This window comes from Apaloderma vittatum, unplaced genomic scaffold, assembly GCF_000703405.1.
Source record: "Apaloderma vittatum isolate BGI_N311 unplaced genomic scaffold, ASM70340v1 scaffold237, whole genome shotgun sequence".
NCBI lineage: Eukaryota > Metazoa > Chordata > Aves > Trogoniformes > Trogonidae > Apaloderma > Apaloderma vittatum.
In genome coordinates, this window is record NW_009725447.1 from 3,232 (window position 1) to 24,748 (window position 21,517).

A 21,517-nucleotide genomic window follows, 5' to 3' on the forward strand; every position below is an offset into this window, starting at 1 on the left:
TTCTGCTTTCTCTTACAGCTATGTCACTCAAATACAATCACAGCGAAGCAATACAGCTCCCTGAGACACGCTGCCTCAGCCTTTTGGAGATGTGCTTTATTTTACATCCTGGATGTTGGCAGACGCAGTTACTGGGTTCAGTGCTCGACTCTGCTACGGCTTGTGTTAGGGGCAGCTCTGAAGCACGTTCCAGCCTGCAAAGTGGGCAAAAATGTGCTTTACCTCCGCCTTCTCCAGAGTGGGGTGCAAAATGTGGATTTGGAGGGAACCAGTGCTGTCACTCAGCCAGTTGGGCTGCCCATCAAAACACCCACTCTTTCGTTTTCAAGGCTTTTGGCAGAAAAGGAGATCCTAGCATAAAGGGAGCATTCCTTGCTGAATCTAACCACAAAGGCAGTGAGTTGTCCGACATTTGTCGAGTAAGTAAATTTATTACCCTATGAGTTGATCTTTGTTTTGTTCCACGAGGGTGGGAGGAACGTTAGAGACGATGACTTGCATATCCAACTGATTGACCACAGAGACCTGGAAACAAAAGAATGAAATTCAGTTGGCATTCCCACGCATAACATCCTCCCACCTCAAAAAAAGAATTACTTCCCTGCCTTCATAGCCATGCCCCAATGTACAGATTTCTTATTTTAATTCTGAATAAGAAAGCTGGGAAATCTTGCTTAGCCTGGCAGCCAAATCCAATAAACAGCAGGCAAAGTTTTAACTAGGCCTGTAATTGCAGGACTGCATCAGTCTTAGAGATTTTTAAGGTAGAACTACAAAACCTGTTCTTCATAGCGTAGACTTTACTTTCAGAACCATTGATCTCCCACGTGCAACAATCAAAATCACTTATGAGCATTTTGGTATTTTTGATGACTTGACAAGAAAATCCAACCCGGGAGATGCAATTTGCATCAACGTAAATGCAAATACAAGGTTAATTCAACTAAACAAACTGATACTTTGCTTGAAAATGACAAAGCAAATTGTTCACTCACTTTGATGTTATTAGTGCAAGTTTTTATTTTCACCCCAAATTTTAGCTTCTCCCTCTATACAGCATGAAACTGTACATAACCATGTATATTTAACAGCTGAACTTTTTTTTTTGCTTTCAAAGGTCAGAAAAAACCAGCCCTAATACACTCAATACATGTGTGCTTTGTTTTAAAAATAAAAATCCAGGATTCCACTGCAGAACAGACTAATCTCAGAAGAAATTAACTCTTCCGTTTCTCAACGGCAGGTTGGAGGACCAGCAAGCACACGGGATTATGTGCACGCATCAAAGTCAGCTGAGCTGCTAAACTCAGTTTCACATCTCCTGATCTAGTCTCCTCAAGCTGTTTTTATCCCAAGAAAAAGCTGCCTTCCAGTTAAATGACTGCACGTGATTTCCTGCCTTTTAAATATTCTTTCATTTTCCAGTGTGTCTCTTTTCACCAGCACTGCCAACCTCCCCTTAGGTTGTGAAAGGAACAGTTACTTCCCATACTGCTGAACAAAATGAAATACTTCTTAAAACTTGGCTCACGTCCATACAGGCATGACAGTAACCATTATACTCCAAACCTATAGTCTCCATAGAAGAACCTGGAGGTAAATTTGGAAAAGCAGGACATTGTTATGCCCGATAAATTTAAAAATCAGAGCCAGCTGATTCAATTCTAAAAGAAAAACACCAACCCCTGATTTTCAAAAGAGAAGCCTGAGCCCTGTAAGCACTTCAGACGAGCCATAACACACTTGCACTTCAAACACTGATTCACCAGCTTTGAAGCTTAATTCAACTTTAAATATTTAAATGTTCTTGAAATGTCATCAGATGCACTGATGAGCATGCACAGACTTCTGTGCAAGGAAATCAGAATTATAACAAACTCAAAAAAAATTTTAGACTAAGATCGTTGAAAGGAACACTGAAGCAATGAGCAGTTTAATAGAATTAATTACATTAGCCAATCAAGCAAACACTGCGCACCTACGCACTGAGTACTGCATAAATGTAACACTTACAGAGAGGGAATAGTTCTTTTGATGTTCCAGAAATCACAGTTGTGACTGTGTGTTCATATACAAAAATATGAATAAACACAGATTCATAACCAGCTATAGTAAAGTAAGGATCTTGAACAAAAATAAAGAAAAAAATTTAAGGTTTCCATAGTAACATTAACTTACTTGCTACCCACACTTGTAAAGGTTTTAATTTTTCAGTTTTCAAAAATAGCATTAAGTTGAGGAACTAAGTCCAATTTAACTACATCGTTAACAAAAGCTGTGGGGAAAAACTGTTCCCTTCCACTCCAGGAGAGGTGGAAGGTGAGGCAAAGCAAAGGCTCGCAATCCAGTCGAGAGGTGGCGTCCCCGGCGATAGGGAGGCTGGATTAAAATGATCTCTAAGGTCCCTTCCAGCTTAGGCCATTCTAGGATTCTATGATTCCTGAGGCACCACTGTCACTGCTCGCCAGAAGCTTTTTGGGGCACAGTCACCAGGGCTCATCAGACACATCGCTCCTTTGAAAGCTTGTGCTGCTTCCAGCCTGCTGGTCATAAATACAGGTCCTGTGATGCTAAAGAGAAGGCACCAGCCTCAATTACAGGGCTGGAAGTCAGTGTGTTCAGGTGTCTCATGCCCCCCGATTTTTGAAGACTACATGGCTGAGAAGTAAGAAACTTCCAGGTTAAATTAAATAAGTAGCACAACAAACGGGAAGCTTGCAGGAGAGGCCAGAAGAGCACACAACTGCCGATAACCACTAGCCCGTAAGCGATACCCCTTGGGTCCCACGCTTCACTCACCAGGCACTTTCCAATTTTTAAATCGAGCAAGGCAGAGCCTACAGACATTCTTGATCATTATATGGCACCGATGAATTTCTGGGAGTAACTTACGCTGTGAGCTCAATGTGGAAGAGGCCTTGGGACGTCCCCCAGCATTCGACTAAAGATGATATCCCAGTATACAATTCACTGATATCCCAGTATAATAGTCACTGGCCACGCTTACCTAGGACCTTTAAGTGCTTAGCTGCAGCAAACTGATTTTAAAATGTAATTTCTTCTTTCATCTCAGAGGCTAAAAAGGGCAACCCCAACACAAGGAACAAACTGTAGATCCACAGATGTCTAATCCGAGCCATTCTGCCCATCCCAGCCAGCAGCACACTGGTGTCTTTCCCACAGACCAGCCCCCACAGCACAAAGACATTTTACCAGTGCATTCAGCAGCTTAGGCTCACTGAGCTGTGCCAGGGCTCTGAGGAAGAATCCTGGCCCCATTTCTGGAGGAAACCTTGCTCTGCACAGGTTCTTCCCACTGGTGTTGTCCTATCTCTCCTCCCTAGACCTTCTCCCAATGCAATCCTGTCTTCTCCCCTACATATTACTCTTTCACACTTGAACAATTAAATTAATTTCCCTTATTTATGCACTTGTGCTGTCAGGAGTAGCGCCTCCCAGCCTGAGCTCCTGACACCACAGTGACAGCAGGACAAATTCTGTTCAAATCATGAAGCTCAGGAACGAGTTAGGCTAGTTAGAAAGGATCTTCACCCAAGGATTACACTCAGGGCAAACCCAAACCTTGACGGCGGGATGGTGTCAGTCTGTAATTGTATCTATGGCTACTCTAAGCTTTCACTCCTTGCTCAAAAACACGGGGTGTACTGCTCATCATTCACTCGGACAATCTAAAGATACCTCTATAAATTAATGAGATATACTTCACTTTCTAATTTTAATGTCGATCTTCTGGCTATAATTTAATATACTATTACTGCATAAATTGCAGGAGAATGCCCTATCATTCTCGGAGGTCAAGCATGAGGATACCATACATTATGTTTATTTGCTGAATTCCTCCATAACTCAATATACCAAGTATTATGGCTATCATCTGTATCATTTGACAGTGTTCCCATGAACTAGATAATGTACTTCATCCTGACGACATTATGCTAATATTAATCCAATCCATCAATTTATATAGGCTTTAAGGAAATTGAGCTTTGATGGTTTCTGCGACTGGACTAAGTCAACGTTCTTTACTCGGCAGAAAACCACCAGCTCAAGGCCTACAGTTGGTGTCAGTTTTGAAATGTTGCTTCCCTGAAAGTAGAGTCTCAGTCCAAAATTATTGCTTGCGCCTCCCTTCTGGACATGAGCAACTCAGACATGGCAACCTTGTCTTTCCCCACTAAGTCAACTGACTTCTACCTCTTGGAGACTGCTGGCTCAGCTGTTTGCCTCTACTGCAAGACACCCCAGACCTAACTCTGACCCAGAAGCTACGTACTCATGTTAACAGAGCACAGCCTAAGTTAGCAAGCTTTCAGCTTGTCTTACCAACTGGGGTTTAATGTCATGCTGCCCCTGCTCCACAGCCTGCTTCTAAGCTGGCTGGCTGCCCCTGCTGGCTTAGAGAACAGGTGGAGCTGATCTGTAAATCCAACCCTGCAGATGTGACCAGCTTTACACCTGTAATGCACAAAAGCAGCAGGTTTTTTTTTGCTGCCATCTAGGTCCAGAACACGCAGAACATAATTAGGTCCACGTTTAATGCAAACAATTAGAATCTAAATTGGAGCATTAACAAAGGCTCGTTGAATAACAAAATACTCAACATCATGTCTGCTAAGATCAGTATCTCTGTCATGAAACACGAACACATTTCAGATGGTCATAAAAGCTTCTGTTTTTAAAAAAAACAAACTTTGTCTCAGTGACTTAAAAAAGATTAAGCACAGACAGTTTCTGGCCTCCCTTTAGGTCTGCCTGGAATTAAGCTTCATGTAGAGTGTGGATTTCCTCAGGAATTATTCCATAAAGATAATGTCTGGCTCATACTTACAAGTACTTCTGCTTTGCTGCTCAGTCCTTTTCCATAATTGTCAGTTGCAATGACCTGAAACTTGAAATAGGATCTTCTCATATTTTTGAACAGCATAGCAGTTTTTATTAGCCCCGAGTAAGCTTCAATCACAAAACCTTCTTTACCATCCTTGATTGGAGGAATGATGAGTCTGTATTGCATGGCACTGTAATTCCCAGTGTCTTTATCATCAGCCTAATAGGAAAAAAAAAGAACAAGTAGAGGCAAATAAAACAAATGCGCACACAAAAAATCATTAACCTTGTCCTTTAGATAAAGTTGCATATTGGTCCAGCAAATTTCTTCCACTCTGACATTTAAAACATTAGATCTCAGAGAGCAGATATCACTATTACTGTAAATGGTTCATTCAACTTCGCTGCATACATCTTTGCTTTTCCAGCAATTTCCTTCCCCTGTGTTGATACTAACATGCACCAAAAAAAAAAAAGAAGAAAAAAAATACAGATGGACCTTGCAAGCCTGCAATAAACTGAACAGGTAAGAGCAGTTCAATTCTGAGAAACCTCTGCTGCCAAATTCTTGTTGACAATTTAATATCGAAGGAAAAACCAACCAGCAATGCATTCACAAACTTAAACAACAAAAACCATTCTCCCTCTTCTCAGAAATATTCTGCACCCTCACCGATTGTGCACTGACTTTTTTTGGAGTCATTTAATCCATTTTTTATTAAGAAAAAAAGGATTGAGGGGCTTCCCTGCAATGCTGCACAATGCACCTGACGCACAGAGCCAGGGGAGGACGCGAAGTTGCCCTGGCGTTCTCCTGTTGCCGACCTGCTGCGGAATTAGGACGCCGTCCTGGCATCAGGCAGCCCTGGGAATGGCCCTGTTTCACCCACCTTGCGCCTGACAACTCTGCATGGCCCCAGTCAGGCCTCCTCGTTGCACAAATCCTGGTCCTGTTCCCAAGTCAGAACCCCTGTGCAGACGGGACTGGTTTTGAGGACCCTTATGTTGTTTTCACGTGCTCCGTCTAGGAAGGGGTCAGCGAGATGGTGGCTGATTACTGGCTGTACCTTTGTCCACTCATTAGACTTGAGCACTGCCTGAGCACCTGGGACACTCCAGCCCCTAAGAGCAGGCTTTCATCAAAATCCTGGGACGACTTCTTAAGCTAATGTTGGAGCAAAACCACCTTCAACTTCAAAAAGGTGGAGGACTTTGTGTAAAAGTCATGCTTCACCACGACTTAAAAACAATGACAACAATCTAGTCAGGGTTCAGGGCAGAGAGAAGAGCTGTTTACCATGATACAACACTGCTGTCTCAAAAAGCATTATCTGTGCAAGGTCGTTAAGCCTTCAACAGACAGCCATTAATCATCATTAATTGCTTCCTCACCATGAGTGAACAAGATCTATAAGGTGGTAACTTTAACTAACTCCTATTTTGTCTCTATTTTCTGATCATTCTCAGGGCGTACCAGTGAGGAGATGTAACATGTGAATCTAAGCAGCACAGTGCTTGCATCGTGCCCCATCGAGAGATACCGAAACCAGTTGAATGATCCAGATACTCAAAGGTTAATTTCCACACTACTCCGACTGCTATCAGATCAGGTGAAACAGATATAACCACACAGCCCTTAAGGGATAATATCTAGGCTGGTTTAGCTAGAGGTAAGCAAACGTGTTCCATATACGGGTTCGATTCCCGTTCGGTCCCCATGTGTTGCCTGATCTAGTTGAGAGGCGTCCCTGCCCATGACAGGGAGGTTGGATTAAATGATCTCTAAGGTCCCTTCCAGCCTAGGCCATTCTAGAATTCTATGGATTAATTTTTCTATGATACACACCACTGTGCTGCAGAGCTGCCCAAAAGATGAGCTCCCACAATGACACTGGCTGCCACTCATCACTGGGGCAGAACTGTTTAAAATGTTCCCTGTATCCCTTGTAAATCTTTTGTTTTCCTCTAAACTGACAAAGGTTTATCTGGCTTGGCTAAGAAAAGCATAAATATAAAATGTGTTAAAGTGCTTTCGTTGTTCTGTAGCTTTTTTAAAGGCTTTTAAAATCAAGGTGATCTCAGACCCTTTTATTAGCATTTTTAGGAAGGACTGGGAAGGTTAAAAGCTTTCTGAGGTTTATCCCATTCTGTCAGTCAGAATGTGAGCTTCTCCAGAGCACTCCTGCCATCCAACTGGTATGGGCAAACGCAACCCCAAAACATCACGGAGCTGGCAGACGGGATCTTGACAGGTGGATTTTCAGGACTAGGCTCATTTTTGGCTTTCTTTTTGACAAGCAAATTGCTGAAGGAACGAATAAATGTGAAAGCACGCTATATGGCACAAGAAAGCCAGGAAGCGGCTGTACCTAAAAATCAAGTTGATGTGCAAGTGCTAGCAGTCACCACTATTTGAGAGCTACATGTCAGTGCTCAGCACCGAGCTCAAGGCAGCCCCCACCTGCACATGGGCACCTTGTACACATATAAAAATCAACTATTTCACTTCAAATACCTGTTCTTAACCAAATGCAAAAAAAGAAATCTTAAAATTACAACTAAAAGATTCCATGTGATTACAGTTACTACACTATTACTACTAGAATTACTAAAGAAACATTTAAAACCGGCATGGTAAAAGAAATAAAACATTTTTGAAAACAAGCATTCCAAGCGGCTTCTCCGGGTGCTTTTTTGGGTGAATTTTGTCAACGTCTTTTAAGAGAGCTTTAGACACTCCATGTACTCCAAGACGAGATGAGGAAGCCTCTGCCTGTAGTAGCAGGGGATAACTGAAGATGACAGAAATAATATTTGGTACATCTAGAAGACTGTCTATGGGCTGCCTAAAAGACAAGAGAGAAACGTCTTTGGAAATGATTTCACAGTGATGCAGAGCAGCTACTTGGTATCACCTCATTGCCTGATACCTAACAAATCACTGCGTGTGTGCACCTAAGCCCAGGAAGGAGCAGCTTTGTACGACGTAGTTCAGTTTAAATTCCAGTCTGTCAGCATCCTCCGGCTTATTCACACTCAACTTCAAATGGTGGTAGTGGAGCAAGGGGTGGGAAATAAAAAAAAAAAAGGCAATTCCTGTAACCCCACACGGCACGTGTTTTGGCACGCGAGGCAAATAGCAGGAGGCAGGGGAGCAATATCTGACCTGGCTCCTTTGGAGTCTTCACTGTAGCGAGACTGGATTTACAAGGATCACCCAGCTAACTGCCAAAGGCTCTCTGGAGGTGCCCTCTGAGATGACTGCTATGCCCTTTCAATAAAAAGCTGATTTCTTCGTTAAAATAGATGTATTAGGTTGGTTCAGATGGGCCATAAGCCTATATAATTTTTTTTAATATTAGTGAATTCTATCTCAATAGAAAGACAGAGCTTCTAATAGCAGTTTGTTTCAATAACAACAGAAATCAATTTCACCTTCACACTTGTATACGTGTGCAACTAAGGACAAACAAAATTTGGATCCAAATTAGGGCATCAGTATTGCAGGCACAGACATTAAACAGAGTCAGCCTTTCTGAATAAACATCACCACGCTACTGGAGTTGCTTAGAAGTAACAGTATGGCAAGTCGTTGTTTCCAGTTCCCCTCTTTCACCCCTATTTATGCTTTGATCAAACCTGAGGGCGCTCAGTGCAACATTCAGCTTTGCAGGACCACCAGAAAGAGCTTGTGAGCTGCTGACATTAACGTAGCAACTTCTTTAGCACTGAGTCAGGATGTTTGCTATTCTTGTAATTTGTCCTGAAGGTAAATATTTTTGACACTTCATTAGGAAGAGATATACGACATCTCAAGAGCTGCATTATGACTGTCAAAGAAGAGAAGGAGCTATACTTCATATTCCTGCACTATATCTTCCTTTTCTTATGTGTGAGAAATACAGATGTCTCCTAAATTCTGCTGTGATTGAACACTGATAAATATGCATGATCTTAGGAATTACCAGGTCACGTTCGTCCCTCCTGTAACTGAGCGTAAGCGTGCCCATGCAAACGGAGTTAAATTGGCGTCACTGTGCCCTGTGTTCAGCCCTTACTCACAATTAATGCAAGACTTGGGTTGCATGTGAGCACCTCATAGAGCAGCTGTCCCCTAGAGGCTGTCCAAATACCTCATAGCTGAGGATTTGGTGGTAAAGGTGGTCAGTAAAGGAGGATGTGTTAGAGGAGCAGATGCCAGGAGATCCAAAGCTGCAATTTTCTGAGGCAGTCTGCAGCAAAAAAAGCTCATGACCGTGAGTTCAAAAGTTCTACAGACAGGTGACAATGTAAAAGAGCCTAGCAGAGAAGAAAAAAACCCAACAAACTGCAGTAGTTATAGTTACAAGAAACTTACTGGCTTAAGTGTCTGTAAATCACTAAATAAAACTGCCTCCAAAACAGTACAATGGCAGATGTGGCTTCGAACTAAAAATATTCAACAGTCTGTAAATTCCTACCGGCAAAAACGATCTTGTTCTAAAAGCTGTTTTATGTGCCAGCAACTGATTGGAAACAGTTGAACCTGCCATCTGCTAGTAAAAAGCGAAAAAACCCAACAGCCCAGTCCCATTCGTTTTACACGCCCTGTTAGCATCCTCAGGCTCACGATTAAGGGCAACCCTGCTAGGGAGACAGGCAAACATTTAAAATGAACAACTGCACTTAACTCGAAGCAGCTAGTTTGAATTTAGCTCGCGCTGATAATGAAAAAAAAATTGCAGTCGTCTGATGATTATGCAATAGCTTCAGGAGTTACGGTTAACGAAGACTGGAATGCTCACGCCAAACAAGCCAGTTTCGGTGACTGGCATTGCTCTCCAGGTGAGGGGATAAGGGTCCTACCGTAACGCTGCGATGGTGAGGTCCCATCATCGTGCTCTATCCCCTGTGGAAACGCGTTGCCTGGAGAGATGTAAAATTATTGCCTTATCTGAGGGCTGCACAGAGCCAAAGATTAATGAATTTATGCTTTGAATGCATCGTTTGTTAGGCATACTTACAAAGGTACTACAACAGAGAGGAGAAGAATGGACTCTGCTGAGCATATTGCTGATCACTGCCCAGCCCCCTCTGAGTAAACCCCAGCTCCATACGAACTTCAGAGGAATGCAGGTAGTAAGGGGAAAAAAATAAAAAAAAAAAGTGAAAATTTATGGATACATGCTGGGAGGGAGCACTGCGAACACTCCAGGCATACTCACCCCTTCCAGTCCCTGTAGCAATACTTTACTCTGGAAGGGATGTGAAGGACTAACAGCCTTCAAATCTTCCGAAATAACAGTAATTGAAATAATCTAATATTATGTTTGAAAAGGAGCAGTATTTTCTCTGTATGCTACCAAAGGACAAGAGCTGTACTGTTCTACATAGCAAAAAGTTTAGGAAGCCATCACATTATCTAGAGATATGTTCTTTGAAAGAAATTACCTCTGTGCTTGGAATTACTGTAGTGTTAGTTTTAGCAGGGCAAGCAGCTTCCTGACAGAGGCCAGATGTTACAGCAGATGTGCCTGTGTGAGGGCATGCTGTTGTCACTGCAAATAGGCTTCAAAGTGGATTTTTACTTCTACCAAGTATGTTTTCTCCCTACAGATGACTTGCTGTGATTCGTAAATCATATTTTAATTAATGTGAGATTGTGACTGGCAAAGCATTCATTTTTACAAAGAATAAACTCTCCTGTGTAGATGCAAAAATAAAATTAGAGAAGGGAAAACATAGAAAGCTGTCGCAAGGCGCCTAGGGTTGAATCTCACTTTTACAGAACTTGCTGCTGTAAAGATTTACCTGCCATCCCAAGGGAAAAGGAAATGCCAAAAGAAATCTGGAGGTTATACGCAGGAATAGAAAATAACCGGAGATTTAACATGGATAAATGTGTCTCGGCAAAAACATAATCCCGGTATTCTCTCTGTATGTAGCATATATACATACCCAGGAATTTTAAACATTTATTCCATCAGCTTCTTTAGATCAGATTGGTTTCAAGGATTACGGTTAAGTAAAGAGTAATTCCTGTTCCCTGGTGTGTCATTAGAGTAAAAACCTGTAGCCTAAAATGGCTTCGCGTTATTTTCAGTTCTGTGTATTAAGGTATTCAAACAGTAACAAAGGATGAAGTTACATTACAAAGCCTATCAGAAAGGGGCACAAACCACAGAAAAGGTCTGAAATGAAAATTTCATCAACCATATTGTAAGAACCAAGTTTCCTTTGGGAGGTAACTGCATTTCAGATTCCACTGGCGTTTATTATCATCATCAAACCTCTTTGCTGGCTTCGTATTAGAGCCATTTCTATCAAATACAGGTCAGCTGCTTCCAGAGACTTTGATTCACTGGCATTTATTCTGGCAGGCTTCTTCTTTTTCTGCAAACATTTTCAGTACAAAAATACCTTTATAAACTGAGGAGTAACTCAGAAAAAAATGCTCTCACTTTCTTTACTACAATTACGACCTCTGGTATTTCCTCATTTAAATGCAATTCAATAAAAAAAAAAAAGAGAGATGAATACTGTAAAAGAAAATGGTAAGAAAGAAAGGGCTAGTAACACGCCATTTTAGTGAAAAGTCAATTCCCCCTTGTAATTTCCCTAAAGAGTGTGTTGGGTTTGGTTTTGTTTTACAGAGTAGATTGAAATCATTGTGGATGAGGCTAAGGGAAGTCTCGCTCTAATTCTGAGGGGAAAACCAAGAATTTTGTGAAAATAACAGTGACAAAGCAAAATAACTAATGCTAGTATGACGCAATGCAAAGTAAACCTCAAGCCACAAAATTCACAGATTAGTAGTTATGAGTATTACATCTGGTTTTAATTAACACGAAGCACGAAAAGGCCTTTAATCATGAAGACTGGCTATTACATACTTTGAAAATTCTAGAGAAAAAGAATTGCAGAAAAGGGGAGAGAACTTAAAAAGGGTTCTCGTAACACCACTCCCCATCAGGACTGTCCAGCACCTGAAACCTTCTTCTGAGCACCACCAGAACTCACGGCGGCAACCAGACAGAGTGCCAAATGCTTGCCTTCCCTTAATGCTTCCAACACTTGGGTTAGTAGGTCACCTGAAAAAAGGAGAGCTTTGCAGTATTTTATCACCCTCACATGAGAAAGTACATTGGGTTGAGCGTGGTGTGGACAACAATGACAACACCGAGGTCGCGAGTTCGATTCCTGCTCAGTCCCCATGTGTTGCCTGGTCTAGTCGAGAGGTGGTGTCCCTGCCCACGACAGGGAGGTTGGATTAAATGATCTCTAAGGCCCTTCCAACCTAGGCCATTCTGTGATTCTATGACTTATGCTCTCACAACATGAGCTATCTTCATTCATGACTCGAATATCGCTTTCTATGATCTATACCATCTTTATGGTACTTAACAGTCACACACTTGAAGAGTCATGCCATATATTACCATCACCTTGAGTTGCATTTTCATGATCTAAAAGCAGAGGACAGACCCTAACTCACTGTTTTTTGGTTGGTTTTTTTTTTTTTCCTTTTTATTGTCTCTTCACTGAATTACATTGTCTTCATTTCTCTTCCAATACTCCCTCCTGTTTTACAGACTTTCGTTTATCCCCTCCTCTGTGCCATTTCTTAAGCATCTCAGCTCACTTAGAGAATCAAACCTTGACAACCGCCTCTAAGTATTCAGAGCGCAGTAAATGCTCTGGCACAAAACAATGTTAGGACTTACCCTAGCCCTGCCCACAGATGCAGGAACAGACAGAGGTCATTAAGAGCACAGATAATCACGTGAAGATATATAAACACACGGCCCTTGGAGAGCGATAAGCAGGATTTGGTATTAAACATGCCCACACAGTGACTGACAAAGAAAAGGTGGACGGCGAATTTTCAAACAACTGACCTGACTACTCCAATCATCCACTGCTAATACAAGTCTTTGACTTTCAGGTTTTTGAGCAAAATCTGTCACTTACAGATAAAGATCAAGAGAAAAACCAAAGCAGCTGTACCTCTACAATGCCTCATTTTGTTTAATACAAGGATAATACTGGCTCAACTCGGACTCCGTCCTTTCCTCGGTAACAACGATCTTGCACTTTAATTTAAAATAAACACTGTCTCCTTCCTTCAGGATAATGGAATGTACATAAGAAACCAATTATAAAGTTCATGTCACTTCCACACATTTAGTACATACTTATTTATTGCTGGGATCTCCTTGAAGAGCAGGGCAAAACCAGCAAGTTTGTGTCCCAGAGTGTGGGAAGTGTCACAAACTTTTCTACAGCGGGGAATGTACGGCATTGCTGTGAAAAAAATAACATGATACTCTTCATAATTAGAAAACGCTGGTTCACTTGAGTCTCAATAACGATGATTTCATCCATCTATACTGTGCAGTTTAACATTCTTCAGTTGTAAAAACTATTCTGCTAGTCAAGTTCAACGATCATCGAAGTTCTTGTCGGTAACAGGAAGAAAGAGAACATGCTGAGAGTATCAGTTCCTTTACAAAATTACTCAGATGTCATTAAAAAATTAACAACTATTCACGAATGCAGAAGACGAAAGCAAACGCATTTAAAACTCCTACCAAGAACTTAGCTTCTCCATTAGAAACCAAAATTCGAATAATTTCCACAGTGCAAGCTATGTGTGTACTTCGTTAATATTCCGAAAAAATTCAGCTTGGAAACCTCATTTAACTCTGCTCACCTGAACTCTTCAAGAAAAGACATTCATTTGATTAATTCTTCTTAACACTAATTCTAATGGGTATTGTATTTAACTAACAGAGGAATTAGGAATTTTTCCTAAGACAGAAAATAAGCTTACTAGCACTGACTGCTGAAAATGCTTGGTGCTAGAACAACAAATTACAGCCTGATTTTCTGCAACAAGCACTTCTTAACTGTTTCTAATTTTCCCTTAACTAAGCACAGAGTTACACTTGATTCCACCTACTAGTGACAACTTTTGCCTTAGACCTTGTTCCATTTTGCCTCTCAGCAAAGCCAGGGAGAACTCTGCTTTATAGAACAGGTTAGAGACGTAAAATTGTAATTTCTTTCATGCCCTACTTTGATAGTCCTTTCCTGTCCTCTGACTGCCTTTTCTGAATCGAGTGTTTCTCAAGGGTGAAAGTAAATTTCCCTCTTCACCCTCAAATATCCCCCCTACCTGTCTGCCTGCTCTTTTTCACACACTTCTTATCCCTGGACTGACAGACATGAGTATCCATGCCTAAGAAATCAGGACTGCCTCTTGGAAAACCAGGTTGGATTTCACAGCCTGTTCACATTTTGTACGATCAACTCCAAACGCAATTTTACTTTTGTGTCTTGTGTTTCACTTCCTTCCACGCATATAACAATCCTTTACCCACGTAACTTTGCTACTCAGGATTCTTTACCTACTCTTGTATCTTTGTGCAGTACTGTTATCTTCAGCCCTTCTAAAGTTCATGGACACAATTTCAGTTCCCTATTCCTGAGTATGTTAGAGCTGCAGCTTAAGGTTCATAGCCAGAAGCAATAACCAGCAAAATGCCTGGAAAAAACCCCAGATATTAATAAAAATACTACCCCTACCTTTAAAACCATGCTCAATTATGGTCTCAGATCACCCCTAACAGCAACACTTTAATTTGTGCCTCTAGAATTTCCTTTTTACTGAATCAAGCAGACATCCAGTTACACGTCTCCACCTATTTGACATAGCACAGAAATGTGGCGTGCCTTAAAACTTCAATATAAAAGACAGAGGTAAAGAAACTGGTAAAAGGAAATTTGGTAATTATTTTTCTGAATTTATTACTTCCAGCACACAATGTTGCTTTATTGCTCACTTTACAACTTCTTTAATTACACAGAGATAAATCTTTAAAGTCAACACAGGCACGGCACATGCCAGATTATGTTATTTTTTGCTTTGTTTACAAAGTCTGGACCAAGCCAGGAACATGCTTGGGGCAAAGCAGTATTTAAGGCTCCTTCCCATTTTTGCAGCTGGGAGACTAACAAACACAAGCTCAGCCTTAGCACCGTCCCAGGGCAGCGCGCAATGTGAAATCCCAGACCGTTCCCTAGGTCCGTCCCTACCTGCTGCGGTCTCAGAGGCAAACTGCCTGCCAAGGAAGCCGGGAAAAATCGGTGTAGAGAAGATTTGTACACTACAATGTTCACTTTCTGAGTTATCCTCACTAAACTCCCAGGTGTTTACCTGGGACTCCTGTAAGTTGTTTCTAGAAAAGACCTATATAGATACTCCAGGGACAAAAATTTGCCTACAATACAAGAAAAAAAAAAAGGAAAAATCAAATACTCTGGACTAGTGCCCAAAGTAAACAAATTCAATCTGCAAAGGCTTCTATCCAGTAGTTTATTCTTGACAATTTCCCCACTTTTCTGCCATTTATGAGCCTACTTTGGGAAGGACTGCCAGAAAACAAAAAAGCAATGGACAACTTTAATAAGCTGTGATATTCTCCATTTCATTCCTGGTGCTCTAAACGTGCCATGAGGTCAAAGTAAAACTCTTAGCAGGTCACATTTCTGGGCCCTTTCATGCATGAGCTAGAATCAGCAACTTCAAAGCTATTCCACTAATGCTTAAGGTGAAAAAAGATGCAGGAGGCCTGCTGAGGTAACGAAATAAAGGCAGAGGAAACAAGCTGACTTGGAAAGTCCTGGCAACTCAAGCTGTCTCTAGCACAAAAGACTGCAACACGGAGCATTTTATAGAAAACAAACAGCTTTTATTCTAAGCTATTTTTATGTTTGATACCAATTACATCCTATATATTTCCTTGAATTTTCTTTTTTTCTCAAAAAAACCCCCAAACAGACGTAGGCGATTTTACTCACAATTGCATCACCGTGCACAGATCTGAAATTGCTTTGCGGACCTGAAACAGAAACTGTTCTTCTCTTTTCAAAGCATAAGCGTGCTGCTGCCAAAGAAGCAGTCGGAAAAATTTAAGGGAAAAATTGCTGGTGAGCACAAAATAATGCTCTAAATCTTAACACCTCTAAAATGACAGCTACAAATTGTGAAATGAGACATGAGCACGTAAAATGCAACAGAAATAAAACCTGACTTTTAAGCTCAAAATTAACCTTGAGTCTGTAACTGCTGGAATACTGGGCCAGTGCATGTCAGTCACACACACACAAATGGAAACCATCACACTCGTATTCACACTCAGCACTGATTTAACAAGAAGAATTTCCCATCCTGTGCTCACTATATTTGTTCATAAGAAAAAATGAAATGGACATTAGTGCCAGTGCCTGTAAAGTTCAAGCAGTTTTAGCAGAAACATAGTTCGTAAGCTCCAGTGAAAAAGTAAACCCGTGAGTAAATATTTTCCCCCCCACCATGTTATTTAAAAAAATTCAGTCTTACCTTAACTTTAAGCACAGAAGAAAACATTTTGGCATCTTCAGACACTCCTCCGATGTACATTTTTTTTGTAAAGACAGGCACATGGTCATTTTCATCCTTCACTTCAATTAGTACCTTGGCTGTATTACCTGAAAGAGGAAATTAAAATTTCGATAAACACCTACTGGAGTTCCTGCATTCACAGCCCAAACAGATCATGTAAAATAAGTGTACGGATAAAGCACAAGTAAGAACATCATACTTCAGACACCTAAATTTTCGCCACGTTAAATTCTCACAGGTGTTATAAAGAGATAATGACCAGGTGATGCGCACTTGTAGTTACGCTGCATACAGCAGCTGGCTTGAAATATTTTAATTATTATTAACTCCCACGCAAATACGTAATGAGCGATTCTGCCACGGCACCTGCAAACTCACACATGGGCATACAATAGCGTTGGCTAAGCAACCTCAATACCGAATGAATTTAACTGCGTTAATTGAATTCGTGCCCAAACCTCTCTTCATCACTGGCCTGGCCCAGCCTATTGGAACTCCAGGAGGATTGCTTCCCACCTCTAGAGGTTCGATACCTCTTCAAGCAAAATACCACTGTGAATTGTTGTTTTATTAAACAGCTACTGATCCACCCCATCGAACAAGAAACATCTCCCTCATTCTGGAAAGAAAAAACCACCTAGCAAAAGCTATGGACCTGGGGCAAAAAGATTCAAGTGCATAGTTACATTTACCAACATTTGTTTATCTCTTTCAGAATTGTGTAATCCAGAAAGATTGCTGGAAATGATGATAGCCAGTTCATTAAAAGCACATTTTCAGGTGATAAACTGCCTCATTTCAGAGTTGGTTTTCCCAACCTGCTTCGGGGCCAGGGTAATTTAAATGTTGCACAGGTGCCACACTGATCTCAGTTCGCTTCAAAATGCAGTCTCATTTAGAAAGAGCTTAGCAGCACTATCTTTTGGGGACAAAAAAATTAAAACCCAGACTTAGACCATCAAAGTTCCCACAGATATTCTGTCTACCTAATGATCCACCTGATGCGAAACAAATGAGGACTTCATAAACGTAACCAAAATGTGAGAAAAACATTTAAAATGCCATGCATTAGCACTGAGAGAAGGCAAAAAGAGAAAACCCCAAAATTTCACTTCCTCGGAGGAATAATCAGTTATTCACCTCCCACACTGATCTGTACAGATCTGTTAAACAACTTGTAGGTGCTGTTACTTCATGGGAAAATGGCTTCATGACAAGCTCTCTTATCATGGACGTGAAGAAAAAGTCATCATCCAACATCTGAATGTGTGTAACGCGGACATAATGGTCTATTTGTAATCACCTTATGTTCATTTTAAAAAGAACGCTTCTCAACTTGACTACACCGTTTATTACAGTGAAGAAAAATTTCAGTCGGAGAGGTGTTGCTGCGATCCTGGGAATAGCCAGATCTCTCATTAAACCGCATCCTCAGTGTTTCTGGCTGCAATGCCAAGTTACAGTTCAAAACTGCGGTCCTGGTGAGACAAATGAGATTCCCACGCAGGCTTCTTCACTGCAGCTACACCCTTCAGGGGAGAAGGCAATTGCAGCAGGATTATGGGCAACTTGTGTAAGTGACCTTGACCCACTGAGCTAATAAACAGTTATAGCCAGGGCTGGCACCAGTTCACTGCTGTGGGGGAGACCCTCATTGCATCACGCTCCGTGCTGGTAGGACTAGGTGTTGGCTAAGCTGCACTAGCTCTCTCTAATGCAAATTAAACATCTTTTGCATAGTGCTCGCTGCCTTCATCGTTTCAAGCCAGTCTGGGTGAGGTGGCTTAGCCTCGTGCAGAGTTTGCTTTGCAATTTGCTCAAAAGCATTTGTTTAATTTGCCGGTAGTTCTCAGAGCTGCCAAAGCACTGATTTGTTTAGCGCCGGTTGAACGCTTCCAAAATGAGAAATGGAAGTGATTACGTTAAGCACAAAGCAAATTAAATATCCTGCATACATACAGACTAACATTAGCATGGTTACCATTAAATTAAACATATACCTTCATTTTATCTTACTGCCTGAATTTTATGCACAGTTTATATTTCATATGTTCTGGCAGACGGAGGGGAACGCGGCATCTGTGAACTCCTCGCTACCGCGTGGTTTTTTATCCAATCCCAGCCTATACCTGGCCATAGCGAAAAACTCCCAGCCAGTTACAGAGGCTGTCTTATTCTCACATCGGATAAGCCTAGAAGACTCTCACATTAAAATCCCTCTCCAGAAACCCTGCTGTGCATTAGGTGGTTGTAGCAGACCCCTCTCCATGGGGTTTTCCCCAGTCGCTCCATGTGGTTCAGCCAAAAATCCCCTGACTCGGGGCTCTGAAGCCCAAAAGCACAGGGCTTGGTGCTCCCATGTCCACCACCCCTGCCCCTCTGGCGCCCTGCCTGACTGAAGAAGCCACCCAATCGGAGCATGTTCTTCTGGCTAGCCTGCTTTAGACTCCGGCATTAGACCCCTTTTTCCTTCATATTCCAAATTTGTTCTAAATATTGTTTGTGTGTGGCTCTTTTCTGGTACGTGAAGGGAGTCAACAGCATCCACCGCATTACGTGCGCTGTTGGTTAGCGATACACTCACAGGCAGGACAGCAAACACTGAAGGACACCAACATTTGCACTCACCTTCCAGAGGGCAAATTTTGTATCCCTGTGTATATAAAACCTCACTTCTTCAGTATTCTAGTTCTGGAATCCAGCCCCAGTTACGTTTTTTTTTTTTCACGGATTCCAGGAGCTGAAATCAGAATTTACTTTTCCATGGTACTCCTCACTAAACCTCATGCAATCAAAGTGTAATTGTTCTGGTGACTCAGATACCTGACTAACTGCCCAGGTGACAGAAGAAAAAGCATCTTTTCTCAGACAAAGCAGCACAGGACTGCTGAGGTGGTCGAAAAGAGCCAAGAACTGACTGAGTGCTAAAACTGCCTTCCCTCAGCTGTACGGGAAGTGCTTTCTTGGCACACAAAGTATACAGATAATATTTGATAAGTGAACAGCGTCTTCAGTTTTACTCACAGTTTTACTGCTAAGACACATTTACTGTCTGGATTTTTCACACTAGTTAGTCCAACGGTCATGAAGGCCAAATCAGCCTCCCAGATCAATACACCGCAAAGGAAGCTTCTGCATCACACTCTCCTGCAAGGTCTCCTGTGTCCCATTTGCCTCCTCTCTTCTAGACCACCCCGAGACGAGCTGCAGTGCACAGAGCACACAGAACTGCAGTTGCAAGTTCACTTGAGTTTGTAAGGATCTAATACGTTGCAGGCATTGCTTCGGCAGCTGGGTGGAACTAGTCATTCCAGAAGTTTTGCCCAAACACACCTGCTGAAAACTCTTCCTGCTTATCTAAGGAGGGCTAACAATGTGCCTCATTCACGTGAGCCTGCAGTTTGTCACCAGACAGCAGAAATTAAGTTGGACTAAAGGAATGCTTTTTGAACACTGGGACAGTGTCAACTACGCTTCGAGTGTTACCAGGTTTGGTTTACATTATGCTTTCACCATTGTCCCTGCGCTTGTCTTCCATAATATACCAAACCAACCGCTGATAGAGCTGCTCTTCACATAGAGATAACTTTAACATAAAAAACCTGTGTCCAGCTTAAGCAGTGGCTGTTTGTTCTGTGGTAGGTGGCAGCAGCAGATTCTTCTCTTTCAGAAGTTCATTTTAATCAAACTGGGAATGAGAATTCTAATTGGTCAGGGTTCAACAGCATTTTGCTTTGCCGCTGTCTTACAAGTCTGTTGAGCAGAATTTGTGCTTTGGCAGGTGAACTAAACTGAACTGCAGCTGCACCCAACCTCACCTTACTGAATTTGGCAGAATCTGCATCAAATATTTTTCAGTGGCATTCTGATCCAAATCAGCATGCACCCGTAAAGCCTGAAGAAGCTCATCATATGCTGTATGATGAGCTTCATATCCCCAAGAGCAGTGCAGAAAGAAGCTTCCATGTGATATAAACAGCAGCCTATCTGGAACAGCACTGATCCAAGGTCTGATTTCAATAAACACAAAACACCTTTTTCTCCTGCACAATTAATTGAAAGTGAGCTCACATTTGATGCAGTCTCTCTACACCGCTTTGCTGCCCAGAGGAATTTGAAGTTTTTTCCAGTGGCTTTCAGGGAAACGACCACAGAGCTGTGTGGCAGCGGAGGCAGATTCACAGCTCTTCAGGCTCTGCAGCAGATTTTGTCCATCTGTCACATCTCTCGGATTCAGGGACTGGTACAGCAGCCAACTTACAAAACACCACCAGTACGAACTTTTGCAACATGTTTGAAACTAAAAATGTAAGGCTACTCAAAAAGTCAATAATGCAGAACTCATTTTCATATTGAACTCAGGAAAACTATTGCTCCCAATTAGTGTGGGGCAGCTGAAGAATTGTGGTTGCAAAACAAGTTTTAGCCCTTTCCAATTTATGACTCAGAGAATCATAGAATGGTTTGGGTTCGAAGGGACCTTAAATACCACCTAAATTCCAACCCCTCTGCCACGGGCAGGGACACCAAAGGTTTATTTGTGATTAGAAAACCAAAAACATCACAGGACAGACAGAAGTGTTCCTCTACCCTCCAGCACCCATGGCAAAGCCCTGCCTCAGAGCTGAGATCACAGCAGCAACGGGACACCAGGAATTACCCTCATCAGAGCAGTGCTCTGCACACATCTGGGGAATCGGTACGCACCACTTCTTGCTTGGGACAGTGTCAAAGGCAAAAAGTAGTTCTAACTGAACAAATAAAACATGCAAATAATAAGCTGAAAGGTCCACTTTTGCTTTAAAATCTTTTGAGACCAAGATCACATATTCACACCTGGCAGTGAACGTAGTATTTAGCACACCTGACTGAAATGAAAAAAACGCAGAAGCGTATGCCCTTCTCAGCTGGTCTAACACTCCTGAGATATCTTACCTCTTGTTTGTTGAATTCTGCTACCACGCTGATTTATAATAATAATAAAAAAAGGTGCTACTCTGTATTCTGCAGCATCTATGGGAATTTGGAGGGATATCTTGGTTTAGTTCTCACCTGCATCAGGCTGGATGCAAACACAGACGTCACTTGTAATTTCTAAAAAAGAAATCTGCTTATCAAGCCAGTGCAAGCACAATTGTAAAAAATAAAACATGGCTGCAGTGTTTTAAAATGCTTTTTATTCCTCTTAAAAGACAGCAAAAATCCAATCACGTGGTTCTGTCCATTGTTCTTGCATCTCTAGGAATG

At 41.7% G+C, this 21,517-nt stretch overlaps 1 protein-coding gene across 1 annotated transcript in view; it reads right to left on the reverse strand.

Moving 5' to 3' along the window:
* Positions 1-436: 436 nt before the first annotated feature.
* The window catches only part of LOC104276526 (protocadherin-15), a gene marked incomplete at both ends in the record, with an annotated part of 107,661 nt that continues 86,580 nt past the window's right edge, over positions 437-21,517 (reverse strand). Inside the window, 3 exons of the mRNA XM_009872888.1 lie at positions 437-525; positions 4,850-5,065; positions 16,229-16,356. Coding sequence (XP_009871190.1) covers positions 437-525; positions 4,850-5,065; positions 16,229-16,356 — 433 coding nt within the window. The remainder of the gene's footprint in view (positions 526-4,849; positions 5,066-16,228; positions 16,357-21,517) is intronic.